Source organism: Otolemur garnettii, unplaced genomic scaffold, assembly GCF_000181295.1.
Source record: "Otolemur garnettii isolate 467f Iridium unplaced genomic scaffold, OtoGar3 scaffold00026, whole genome shotgun sequence".
NCBI lineage: Eukaryota > Metazoa > Chordata > Mammalia > Primates > Galagidae > Otolemur > Otolemur garnettii.
Genome location: NW_003852421.1, coordinates 11,879,758 through 11,893,759, shown reverse-complemented (window position 1 = coordinate 11,893,759; position 14,002 = coordinate 11,879,758). Strand labels below are relative to the sequence as shown.

The 14,002-nt window shown below is 51.0% G+C and overlaps 1 protein-coding gene across 2 annotated transcripts in view; it reads right to left on the bottom strand.

The window, feature by feature from the left end:
- Positions 1-14,002, bottom strand: part of JARID2 (jumonji and AT-rich interaction domain containing 2) — a 285,849-nt gene that overhangs the window by 16,964 nt on the left and 254,883 nt on the right. For both annotated transcript variants that reach the window (XM_003788317.2, XM_023512349.1), the window contains 3 exons: positions 6,264-7,284; positions 2,416-2,918; positions 735-827 (listed from right to left, as the gene is read on the bottom strand). In XM_003788317.2, coding sequence (XP_003788365.1) covers positions 735-827; positions 2,416-2,918; positions 6,264-7,284 — 1,617 coding nt within the window. The remainder of the gene's footprint in view (positions 1-734; positions 828-2,415; positions 2,919-6,263; positions 7,285-14,002) is intronic.

Here is a 14,002-nt window from a genome sequence, read left to right as displayed (position 1 = left end):
AAAAAAAAAAAAAAAAAAAAAGGAAAAGTGACCTGAAACCTGTCACAGGCCACAAGATGAAGCCACAGTCAGCAAAGACCCCATTCCCACTCCCTGGCCAGCAGCTGCCCCTCATCCAGCAACCAGGTTTTGTCTTTGTCCCTTTACACAACCACAAGCCACTGAGAGCCCAGCGACGTCAGCAGCCAGAGGTTCACACGGACTCTGCCGGGCACTGGCCGACGAGAGGGAAACAGACAGACCCGGTCTCCATCCTGCAGCGCCTCGCACAAAAACTCCCCCTAATTGGTCTGGGCACAGAAGTGCTCACTGTCTTCTCCGCCTCGTGCTAACTCAAAGGAGAGAGTTGGCAGAAACACAAAAATGGCAACCTGCCAATCCCATTAAATAAAAAATAGGAGAGAAGAAAAAGCACAACTGTGGTTTCAAGGGATTCCAAACATTCTCTTGCGTAACAGACACATGGAGGCCGGGCGGACAGCCAGAACCCACCCCTAGACTCGGCCTCGCACCACCTTCATCACACTGGTTTTGGCTTTTGAGCAAGTTCAGATGAACCTGAGTTACAACTCTGGCTATCCCCAGCACATGCTCGGCACAAAGGACAAACTTAGCCCCATCCCAGTCCCTCTGGCAACTCAGGCTCCAGGGACAGGTGGGACAGGGCTCCCCCGACTCCCCACTACCCCAGCTCCAACATCACAGGAAGCAGCAGCAGGGTCACCCTCACTCACCTCAATTTCAGCTGGTGCGGGCTCCTTGCTGAAACACATGTTCATGATATTTCTTGCTGTTCGATAAAAAGTCGTTAGAGAAACAGACCTTCCCTGTAAACAAACAAAAATAGAACAGTAAAGCTTAAAGAAACAAAATTGAGCCCTAACTTCAAATTAGACTACACACCTGTCATGGGTCTCTGCCCAAGGCTGTGGGCCACTTTGTGCCCAAGTTAATTATAAGCAAGAAGGCAGAGAAATATTCTTTTAAGAATCCAGAGCGAGAGCCAGGCATGGTGTCTCACGCCTGTAATCCTAGCACTCTGGAGGCCAAGGCAAGTGGACTGCTTGAGCTCATGAGTTCGAGACCAGTCTATGCAAAAATGCAAGACCCCATCTATACCAAAAAGAGAAAAACTGAGGCCAGAGGATCGCTTGAGCCCAAGTTGGAGGTTGCTGCGAGCTATGATGCCACAACACTCTACCCATGGTGACAGCTTGAGACTCTGTCTCAAAAAAGAAAAAAAAGAATCCATAGTGCAAGGAAAGGGAGAAAGGCAACTCCACCAGCTGCTCCCACCACGAGAGGCACACTGGCCTGTTACGTGCCAGAAGCAGAGAGGCTGACGACCTGGAGGCCACCAGCAGATACCCCTGCAAAGCACAAGAGGCCACTTCCGTTTATTTTTTAAATTGTTTTTTTTGAGACAGTCTCACTCTGTCAGAAACATGGTCTGACGCCTGATGTGCCAGGTACCCTGCTCTCCAACGTCCCCCAGCAGACCAGGGGGCCCACGCCTTGCTTCAGAGCCTGGCCAGACAGGAGGGCTATACGGGGATGTAGAGGAGGGAGAGTTGACACAGCCTCACTACTTGGGAGGAATGAATCTTCTCAGGATGATTTGTGCTACAACAAGACCTGGCAGAACTGGGGGAAACACTGCTGTGTTTCAATTTGCCGGTCTCTCCCCACCTCCACCCCCTACAGCATGTTCATGGCCAAATCTGCATTGATAGCTTTATCAGGACGCCTCTCTGAGAAAGGGCCTGGCCATGCTGGGCTGGAGTGTGGAAGCAGACAGGCAGGAAGCTGAGCAGAATGGAATAAAGGAGAACGAGCAAGCACTTGGAGCCCATGGAGGGTCGGGGGCAACTCTCGTGCACCAGACGAGATGGGGGCACTCGAGGAGGGCAGGGAGAGAACCATAAGCACAAGAGAGAGCAAACACGCCTCCTGCTTACTCCCTCTTCATCCCTGTCACCAAGAACACGTGTGTGCACATGTGTGTACACACACACACCATGCAAAGAAAAGCAAACCCAGGCCCAGGGCGGGCACAAATGGACTAATGGTGTTATCTTGGAGTAGGTGTGACCCTAACTCACTCTCGATGCCCCTTTCCACCATGTGACTTGTTACGTCATGTTATGACAAAGTAAGTTCCTCCTTGATCTTAGACTTCCCACTCTCCAAAACCATCTGTCCACAAACTTCATAATAAACACTTGTTGTAAATTGTCTGGTCTGTGGTATTCTGCCGTAGTAGTATGAGATATAATGACATTCTCCCCCCTGCACAGGGGCCAGCCCCCTTCACACCACTGGGAGGCAGGAGCAGACCCATCTCCTGCATGAACCCTCCCATGCATCCCCATCGCCCAGGAGCCAGAGCTATGCAGAGTGTGGCAAGGCCCCTACCTTGTATATGCACTTGTGGAAGTCATTGAGGACACCTTTGTCCTCCTCCTCCTCCTTGACCACTTCCTTTTCCTGAGCGAAGAGTCGCCGCCTGCCTGTCTTGAGCTGGGCCTGGCCCACCTCCTTGAGCTTGCTGCGGAAGCCATTCCTGGGGGCCACGCCGTGGATGAGCCCATTCTTGGGCTCGAAGCGGGGCAGGGGGTGGAACTTGTGGTGGTCGTTCTCCGTGTGGCCCTCCAGTGGCCCCTTGCGCTTCTCCAGGATCTCCTTCTCCATCAGCACCTCCTTCTCCAGCCGCCGATGCTCCTCGGGGGACAGGGAGTCGTAGGAGAGCAGGTACTGGCAGTAGGCCTCCTGCAGCTTGGCCAGCCGGTCTTGGGCCGTTTTGGGGATGCGCAGCATGTCTGCTAGTTTGTTCCATTTTTTGAGGTCAGTCACTTGCTGCATGCCGCCCATCTCGTTAATCAGCCGGAAAAAGCAGGCCAGGTCGAGCTCACAGCCTCCTGGACGGTGAGGGGGGAAAACGGAGAGCATGCTTGGTAAATAAGGGCAGCGACAAGACCTTCCTCCCTAAACCTACAGTTCCCGAACACCTGCTACATGCCAGGACTCTGCCAGGCTCCAGGGCCAGAGCAGCAACCAGCAGTCACGGAGAGCAGACATCACACAGTGACGGGTCATGGCCAAGTTCTACGAAGATAAAGTGGAAGGGGACTGCCATATTAAGGAAGTGGTCAGGGAAGGCGTCGGGGTCTTGGGTGGAAGGAGGAAGAGAGCTGGCTGTGTAGACGGGGAGGAACAATCCCAAGTGACACATACTAGTGCAGCCCCTTCTCACATATCTGGGTGCAGGTGCAACAAGAAGTAAACAACTGGTTGAACCCACGCCCTAGCATCACGTGGATCAGCTCTGCTGTCGGAAATCACAGATGCACAACGCTTACTACCAATTCTCAAGCCCCTTCTCAGCCTCTCTCACAGGGAATTTATCTTCATTCTCACTGGATTTGCAGGGCACAGGACATCTGCATGAGGGCACAGGCCACTCCGTCTGTGCCTCAGCTCTTCCCTCACCATCCAGAGAGGCAGCACATCTCAGAAGGACACACAGGCTGCTTCCCTGGATCAAATCACAGAGCAGCACAAATGTATACTGGACAATATTTTTTAATGTATACACAGTAACGCCATCTAGATGGGAACTGGGAAAACAACTTCCTTGGCCAATAAAGGGGAATTTCTCCAAAATAATCATTCACAAAAATATACATGAGCAAAGTAAAAATTAAGAAATTCCTAAATCTTTGGAGAACAGGGACAGAGTTACATCAAATATAAAAGTGAAAGCAGGTATGGCTCTGGCTAGACTCTCCAGCCTGAGACCAGTGTTAGAGGATGTAGCAGGCTGGGCCCTGTAGATACCTGGCATCTTGGGGCCCACCAGGGTAAATCCTAGCCCCAAAAGTACAGCAGTCTGAATTTCACATGTTCCACTTGGTGAAAGGTGGATTCTGACTGTGGACCCCAGTTAGCAAGGAAATTGCTCTCAACGAACTACGTGCCTCATACACTGTCAGTCACGGGTGGGACTCAAGGGGTCTCTGGCAATCAAGAGCTCTTTCCCTGAGGGCTGGTGGCACACTGCATGTTATAGCCATGGACAACAAAATCAGTGCTAAAGTGGGTCAGAATGTGGGTAAAACTGGAAGGAAGGAAGGAAGTCAGTACTGTTTGTCTGTAAGCAAATCAACAGAAATGCAGTTCCCGAAAACTACAATGTCTGTGTAAAAGTTCCTCATGGAATCCTCACCACTGCCATCTGCCCTCCTTACCCCATCCCAGGCCCCCACCCCCACCCAACAGTGCCTCCAGGCTCCACAAACACAGAAGGCAACTCCACCTGGAGGATTTGGGCAAACTACTTCAAAGCCATTATTACGTCCCCTCCCCTGCTGATGGCCGAATGGCCTGGACCAGGTCAGACCACTTAAAAAGACTGGTAGAAGCCCTGGGCTTGCAGGTAGTGGCAAAGAACACAAGCAAATACACCACAGTAAGGTGCCTCTGGGGCTGGGAGAAGGGTCAAGGTCAAAAGAAAAACCTGCTCTAGGAGAGGCATAGTAGCAATCTGGGAGGCTGAGGCGGGAGATTGCCTTAGTTCAGGAGATTGAGACCTCATTGACAAGATTAAGACCCTGACTCTACTAAAAAAAAAAAAAAAGATAAAAGAAAAAAAACTAGCTGGGCATTGTGGTGAGTGCCTGTAGTCCTAGCTACTCAGGAGGGTGAGGCAAAGAGGATCAGTCAAACCAAGGAGTTTGAGGTTGCTTTGAGCTATGACACCATAGCACTCTATGGAGGGTGACACAGTAAGACTCTGTCTCAAAGAAAAAAAAAAGAAACCCTGCTCTGAACAGAAGGTAGCAGCTGTCACCACAGTGTCACCTATGGCGCCATGGCCACACCATCCACCTAGCAGAGCTGGGGATGTGTAATGTTTCCCTTTTAGGCCTCTACAGCTGTCAGGACTGAGCAAGGACCCATCTCCCAACCTGAGCCATCCGGTGGTCCCAGTGCTCCCGGGGCCTGGGGACGGGCTCAGGCACAGGCACACACACGGGTGGATGCACCCTCACCCCCTCCTACCCAATGGGCCCACAACTGCAGACCACAAACCAAATCAAGTGATTCTCATTCACGTATCAGCCCTGGCAGGCACCTGCTGAGAAGAATAATGAAACCTCCATCTTGCAACAGAGCTCATCTTGCTGCCATTTCTTGACATTTAATGGATTACGACACATCTCCCTGCCTTGGAAATTTGGGGGTGTCAAAAATGGAGGCAAACACTGTACCCTTTCATAGGTGTAGAGCTGAGCTGACTGTGCACCTGACCCAGCCGCACCCTGCTCCGCAGAGCACAGGCCGTCTCCTCCTTGTCCTATATCCTCTAGGGAGAGGAGGGGAAGGACAGCCACAGGAACATGGTGACAGGCCCTGCCGAGGACCTGCCAGGGTGGTAATATGCACATTTACCAACAGATTCACCAGGGCAAGTTTCACAATTGTCCCAGCCAGAGCTCCATCTGGTCCCTCGACACTAGAAACTGAAGCTCAAGGAAAAGAGAAGTGGAAGGAGAAACAAGGATCAGGAGGAAAAAATGGCCTGACGTCTAAGAAAGAGTGATGAGCTTAACGGGGACCCCTGCCCCCAAACTTACACGGTGAAACCTCAGCCCAGCACCTCAGGACATGCACGTGTTTAGTCAGAGCAGGTCTTTGAAGAGATGACTTAGGTAAAATGAGATCATTATAGGATACCTTATAGGTGTCCTTACAAAAGGGGAGATCAGGGGGCACACACACCTGCAGGGAAGACCATGTGAGGACACAGAGAAAACAGCCACCTGCGAGCCATGGGAGAGAACTCAGGAGAAACAAACCTGCCTGAAGAACTTCCAGGGTTCAAGCCAGTGCTGTGGCACTTTGTTGCAGCAGCCCTAGCAGAACCCTGAGGAGAAACAGCATCCCTCCCAGTCCCTCCAAACCTGCCACTTATTCCAACAATAGCAGGTAGCAGTGACAGCCTGGCTAGGGCTGGAACACAGAGGGGGTACCACCAAGATCTAAGGCCCCAACACCAAGGCTCCTCCTGCCACTCACATCCAGAGCCCAGGGAGGAGGGCTTACCGAGGGCACTGAGCATGGTGAGTGGGCTGAGACCGGGCAGGAAACTGGAGCTTAACCAAGGAAATGTGGAGGAAACTGCAGGGGCCTAGTGGTAAAGGAAGCCCTCCACCCCCACTGGGCCCGGCCCCCAGGGGGCTTCCCCCCTCCGGAGACCTCACCTATGAGCGGGAGCTCGTCCATGGTGATGCCCTGAGATCTGAGGTGCTTCTTGATGCAGGCCAGCCGCTGCACGTTGGGGCCCCAGCGTCGGCCCAGCTTGTGGATGTGCTGAATCTGCGTGACAAACCGCATCTCATCGTTGAGCTTGCACTCGGGTCGCCAGTCCGGAGGGGGGATCACCCTGCACATCCCGAACTTCTCCACCTGAGCGCGGACCGACTCGATGTAGATGAGCGGGTCGTGGAACTCCTTGGCGGAAGGCCTGAGGACGGGGATCTCGTCCATGGCCGCCCACCCGGTCTTGCCACCACCCTTCTCGGCCTTGGCCGAGTCGTGCGGCTTGTGCAAGGACTCCGGTTGCGAGGTAGAACGATTTTCACAGGAGGCGCCGTCCGCCTTGCCATGTGCTTGTCTGCCTGGCGTGCTCTTCCCGGCTGTGGCCCGCTTTGGCCGGTTCCTCTCCAAACTTCGCTCGGGCACTTCCTTCTTCAAGTGTCCATTCAGCAGAGCTTTCTCAGCCGGGGCCTTCTTGCCGGGGCTGTCGGCAGGGCCGGCTGCCCCTTTCATTTTCTTGGGGGGTGACTGCGGCTTTTCCGCCTGATGTGCCTCTTCCAGTCTCCTCTTGGAGTTCCGAAGCCCCTCCCGCAGCTGCCGCCCCCCCACCTCCTTAGTGCATGACTTTGGGTTCAACCTGCCACTGACCTTGAGGCCATTGACGGCGGGCCCGGTGGACTTGGACGCCCCCCCGAGGGATAGCACCTGTTTGCGGGTTTTTGCATTGCTACTTTCAGTTTTCCCTGAGATTGTGTGGTTGACGGCGGAACTGGGCTTGTGGTGAGTGGGTTTGGTTTCCTTGACCAGTTCTCTCTTGGCTTTGGTGTATGTGACAGCCCCCTTAGTCACCGTGGCAGTGTACTTCACAGTTTTGGATGGTGAAGGTCTGACTTCGCGCATCTTTTTGGCACTGGCCGCACCTGCACCCAGAGATGACATTCGAGTGACTCCATTTACCTTAGACACCTGTGAGGCAGCAGAAGCAGAAGAGGGGACAGTGTTAGTACCTGTTAAAACAGTGAGTGGCCCACACGTAACAAAGCCACACACCACTCATGTTAAGAAAGGAACTGGGGATTCCAGCAATGGGAAACAAAATACATGTCCAAGAATTAAAATGTGAAGTTTAGTTTCAGAAGCTTTGCACAATACAACTGTGTGCACAAAATATGCAGCCTGCACCGGGTGCCCCCAAGCAGGGTTTCCTGGGTGTGTTTTCACATTTGTTCCTGTGGTTCTTCCAGAAAATGTGAGGTTTCAGAATGAGTCCCTTGCCACATGCCTCACATCACTGGTCTCAGATTATGACAGAGAAATCCCACTCATTTGGGGAAACTCGCACATAACCTGTTCCAGGAAAAGCTGAGTTTGCTAATCTCTTGTGATCGCAGTAGCAGCACGACCTGCCCACAGAGTCAAAAACTCTGTGTGGCTAAAAATAGAAAGAAAACAAAACTCCCATGGAAGGAAAAGCACAACACTTGTGTGGTTTGGCTGCGAGTCACCAGCCAGACTCGGGGCGTGGCTGCCACCTGTCAGCAGCTGCCCTGGGGGCCACCCTCTTGGAGACTGAGCCCTGAGAGAGCAGCCTCTCCACGTGGAAGAGGGAAGCCCGACTGTCTTCTGCACTCCGGGTTCCTATTATCGCACCCTCACCAGACGTCCACGTGAGCCAGGCACACACAGCAGCCTCTCTGTGCTGGCTGTCACGCTGCTTGGATACTACAGGTATTCTGTGACACACAAATATCAGAGAGGACAGGGAGTGATGTGGGTGGACAGCAGGAACGCACAACCCTCCAAGAGGGAATGACAAAGGGGTTGTAACAGGGAGTAGTGCGGCTGGCTTGCTGGGTACCAAGGAGATGTCTTCACAACTCTGCTGCACCCCAGCTGAGTGGCCTCTGACACGTCACTTAGCCTCATGGGCATCACTTTTCATCTAAGAGATCAATTTAAACTCAGGGATTCCAGGGTTTTATGACTACCACCAGCTTGAAATGAGCAGCCTAAAAATCACACAATTACTGAGGAACACGGAACAGAAAGAGCCCTAGAGAGAAGGTGCTGGGTGGAGGCAGCTTGCCCTTCTGGTCAGGGAAGTTGACCACACGCACTCAAGTGTACAGCTGAACAGCACCAGGAGACGGCAATGCCAGCCTTCACCACTAGGGGGAGGCCCTGGGCCTAGAGGACCTGGTCTGAGCTTTGGTGACCTTTGCACTGAGTCCAGCACCTGGCCCAGGACTAAACACAGTTTGCCTAAATGGGGGTAGTTCTTTGGGGGAACTCAAACTCACCCATAGGCATCCAAACCAGAGGTTCTCAGGATCCCACAGGGGCCCTGTCAAAACAGATGACTGTGCCCCAGCTCTGGATTCAGAGGTCTGAAACAGGGTCAAGGAGGTATGGTTCTAACATGGTCCCAGGTGATACTGTGCTTGTTTGTGGACTATACTTTGAGAAACACTGATCCAAGTCTCAGTAGAAGTTTACAAAAACAGAAAACTGTAAGAAGCCACCAAGACCCATATCTCTGTATATGCAGCCTATTACATGTGGTCCAATCAAACCCACAAATTCCTAATAGGACCTTAAGTTCTCACGGGCTAGCTCTGGGCACTTGCTGGCCAGCTGCCTTGGAGTTGGAGATAACAAAAAGCCCGCCTTCCCAGAACAGGTTCTTATGCCCACAGGAGAAGGTGAAGGCAAGTCTGAGTAGTGCACTCTGGCTCCCAAACCACTAACAGGGAGAGAGTCTGAAATAAATAAAGGGAAACTCTTTTGGTGGGGGTGGTGCGGGGAGCACTTCGCAACAATAAACACAAGAAATTTATAAAATCAGGTGTGGGCTCGGCACCTGTGGCTCAAGTGGCTAAGGCGCCAGCCACATACACCTAAGGTGATGGGTTCGAATCCGCCTCCGGCCCACCAAACAATGACGGCTGCAACCAAAAAATTGCTGGGCATTGTGGTGGGCACTTGTGGTCCCAGCTACTTGGGAGGCTGAGGCAGGAGACTTGCGTGAGCCCAAGAGTTGGAGGTTACTGTGAGCTGTGATGCCACAGCACTCTACCTAGGGGGATAGCTTGAGGCTCTGTCTCCAAAAAAAAAAAAAAAAAAAATGGTGTGAATGTATCAGGTGTGATAGAAATTTTCTGTGGTAAGTACCACTACTCTGAAAGAGAAGGTTTGGTAAGGAATACAAATTCCTCCCATTTTTTAATTGTTCCTCTGAATGCTACTATGACTAAAACCACTTAGAAAAACAAAAGTGGACAGTGAATCCCAGCTGCCAAAGATGTGAGGAGGGCAGGTGCACGTGGATCTCAGGTATCCAGGGTCTCAGGAGGGCTTCACCTGTATCCAGAGAGCGGAAGGCAACACAACTGTCTTTTCAATCTCCTCTTAACCTGTAAGGGTGCAGCCTGTCCCAACTCTATACCCCAACACACTCTACATAGACTGTACAACACAGCTGAATCTGCTTACAGATGAGGACTCTCCTAGCAAAACGACAAACTCCAAATGGTGCCAAAAGAGCCAATTCCTACCAAGAAAGACCAAGAGAGGCTCAGCCTCTTGCAGGAGTTTAGTTCAGTGTTCCGCAAACTGGGACTCTACCAATTCTGTTTAAACTAATGCAGGTCGCACAGAACCTACCCCAGAAAACGGCACTCAGTGCTGCAAAGTCCCAGGCGGCACCTCCGTGTACCCACAAATGCTTTTGGTCCTGCTCTTGGTACTGCTCCTATGTGGGGCTGGGAAGCCAGGGCGTCTCCCCTCTCACATGCTGTGTCAAATAAAGAGTGTAGGCCCTGCAGCTATCAATTCTGACTTCCAAGGTCACCTGTGCTCCCTGCTAGCCATGTTACAAGCAGGCAAATTTTCTTCATAGTTGAATTCTTTTTAAGTGCATCACAATCTTCAGTGGCAAAAGGATCGCCTGGTCGTGTATGTATTTCTGGCAAGGTATATGCCAACTAACTTGCTCTATGGAAAAAATGGGCTGCTCTATTCACTTTCTCACTATTGAAACAGTTGTCTTCAACAGTATCCAACCAAATAGCCACTCGACAAGCTCAAAGACTAAATGGATATGACCCACAATAACACGAACTTCAGTTTAAAGAGAAATTATGAACATTAGAAAGAGAAGGTATCATCACCCTCTCCCCACCCAATGGCAGGTTCTGTGCCCATCAGAGGCCACGAAGCAGCTAGCATGGGAAGCAATCTGTCCCCCAAGCTGTGCTACATGACCTAAAGGTTAGGGACAAAACAGAAAACAAAAGAATGGAGGAGGGCATTGTCTTCCCTGGTCACTGGGGGTCCCCCCCCCAACCACTTGTACTGCAACTTAAACCACAAGGCCCGTCGTGCAGCCAGCGCACGATGAGGGAGGTCTCATCACCACTGTGCATCCCAAGGTGTGTCCATGTGAGAGCACAAACGGGAAGTTGTCTGAGCCCACTGGAGAACTGGCACAGATGTGGCAGGGGCCAGGACCCTCGAGCATATTCCAGCTGAGCGGCTCTATAAGCTCTCTTCAAGTCACTCCTGCTCTGACCTCAGCTCTTGCAGCTCACCCCCGACTCCCACCCATCACAACCCAGCTCTGCCCAAAGTTAGGGGTCTGCAGCTTGTGATCCTCAGCCTGTCACCAGCCACCTGAAAACTGATGCCAGACACACAGCTGTGAGGTCTAGAGCCCCTGTCCTGGTCATGTGTTTTCAAGTTACATTCACCTGGACTAGTACTTACAGCCACCCAGATAAAGAATACTTCACACAACAGATAAAAGGTGAGGGACAGGAAGGCCTGGGACTTCAGGCATTCCTTCAAGACTTTATTCTTTTTTTTTTTTTTTTTTGAGACAGAGCCTCAAGCTGTCCACCTGGGTAGAGTGCCGTGGCATTACAGCTCACAGCAACCTCCAATTCCTGGGCTCAAGCGAGTCTCTTGCCTCCACCTCCCAAGTAGCTGGGACCACAGGCGCCCGCCACAACGCCCGGCTATTTTTTGGTTGCAGCCGTCATTGTTGTTTTGGCGGGTCCGGGCTGAGGATTTGAACCTGCCACCTTAGGTGTACGTGGCTGGCGCCTTAGCCGGTTGAGCTATAGGCGCTGAGCCAAGACTTTATTCTTAATAGAAATCCCACTGGCTGACCAGGCTACACTCTGGGGGAGTGTGCTTACTGTCAGAAGATAGGCCCCATCCTTACCCCACCACTCACACATACAAGGCTTAACTCAGCTCAGTATGACAGATGCAAAGGAAAAGCACGCATTGCCGAGGCAGAGCAGAATTTGAGAAATGACTCCACAGTGTTTTTTGGTTAACTAAGCAAAAATGCTGTCCTCAGTTCAACCAGACTCCGCCATTAAGCCAAGTCCCCACAAGAGGGAGCCATTGAGCCGAAGCCTTTGCCAAACTTTCAAAACTGAGGCTGGAGTCCAGAGAGGGACAGTTGTTTCCTTAGGGGTAGTCCACTTGGGGACAACTGAACTGAAAAACAAAAGAGCTCACACTGAAGAAAAAGACAGTAGGCAGGCAGGAGAAGAAAAGCCTGCACACACACTGACCACAGAAGCAGGACAAGAAAGGCGCCTTATGGCCAGGCCAAGAAGGGTCTCTGAGCTCTGGCCAGGCCCCTGCATGTGCGACCATCCCTGCACCATGGGCAGCCTAACACACTCAGAATCAGGCCACAGCAAGTGCAATTCAAACTCCAAGTATAACCTCGTGAGAAGCAGAATGAAGCCTTAAATCTTTTTTCAAACAACTAAGGTGGTTTTTCTATTTATTTTTCCCCCTCTACAGAACCTCCATAGTTGACAAGCTCCCTACATCGACTGCCTCCTTAAGGTGACCTAATTTTCACAGACTGGACATGTACCACGTGTATGTCTCAGTGCACTAGGCCTAATCCCTTATGCTGACCTATGGTGACCAGTTACTGACGGTCCCTTTGCTGGTCAACATAGAGAGGTTCTACTGCATTTCATTTTCTACAACGTTAAAAGAATATCGCCAATTACTTGGCCTTCTCTGAATCCTACAAGGCCAGGGCTTTTCTGAAACCCTGTACATTTTCACATGAAAAACTTCTTCCCCAGCAGCGAGGGAGCTGAGGATGAGCCTGCTAAGTGGGACTGCCAGACAGACGCCCCCGTGAGTTCATGAGTTTCTTTTCCACGTTACAGCTCAGCTTTGGTGTAAGACATGAGAAGCACACGTCACCACACTTACCACAGCATCTTAGTCTGTATCTTGCTATGGACCACACAAATTTCCACACAGAAAAACATGCTCGTTACTCTGTCAGGAAAGATTAGTTCAAAACCCTCTCTAGGGAAAAGCTCATTTGTTAGACCCTCCTAAACTTGTTACTGTCTTCTATTACATTTAAACCGAAGTACTATTTCAGAAAACCAAAAGGAAAACATCCCCTCCTTTGTCAGACAGCTACCCACACACCCAGATGATTATCCAGGGGCAGCCACAGCCCAGGGACAATTCCAGGGTTAATGTTATAGGGGCAATGGGCACCCTGGAACAGAGATGGCGCATGTGGTATTATAAAGAGTAAAGGATTGGCCACACCCCTCGTGTAAAGACATATGTGAAGTGTATACTCTTATGTTCTGGGTCTAGAGCCCTGGGATGTTGTAAAGCTTAAAAACTATCAAATGACATTATCCAATGTAAGAGCAGGGAGCTATTTTAGTGATCCCAGAATTCAATAAAACAAGCAGGACAAAGGTACCCCAGTAGCACCTCTGAAAGTTACATCCCTCTACTCTATCAGCATCTCACGCAATCAAGTCCATCCTTATCTTTGACATTAAAAAAAAAATCATATTTGAAATTAAAGATCGGAGTATCCTTTGGGCCTATATTTTTTACACAGTTGAAAAGATGAAAAGTCAGAGTCTAACTATTTGCATCAAGCAGTCACAAAGGAATCCACAATGTGCTTTTATTGACCTTCTTGTCAGAGTACTTTACTAATGGGATCTGATGGTTTTGAGATTTTCCTTTCCCTTCTCACAATGTCCCTGTGGTGACAGGAGTTGGTGTGGTCGGCTCCAAAGAAATAGGGCCCGCGAAGATTAAATATAGCATCTCGGGCGGTAGCTGTGGCTCAGTGAGTAGGGCGCTGGCCCCATATACCAAGGGTGGGGGTTCAAACCTAGCCCCGGCCAAACTGCAACAACAATTAAAAAAGAAAAAAAAAAGTAGCCGGGGCCAGGCATTGTGGCAGACACCTGTAGTCCCAGCTACTCGGGAGGCTGAGGCAAGAGAATCGCCTAAGCCCAGGAGTTGGAGGTTACTGTGAGCTGTGTGACACCACAGCACTCTACCGAGAGTGGTAAAGTGAGACTCTGTCTTTAAAAAACAAATGAATAAATAAATATAGCGACTCAAGTCTCAGTCAGCATCAGAGCCAAATTAGAACCTAGAGCCCTGGGCTGATCAGACTGGATGAGGAAGGGTACAAGGGAGGAGGGGGCCCCCTTCAACACCTGCAGGACCCCTGCCTGACCATGTGACACTTTGTACAAGGACGCGGTCCTGAACCACATGGTCCTGAACCACAGAGGCTCCTGAAGTTACTCAGATGATGGGAGCACCTCAGGGTGTCTCCTCCAGCTGGAACCCTAAACCTACAGCAGAGGGT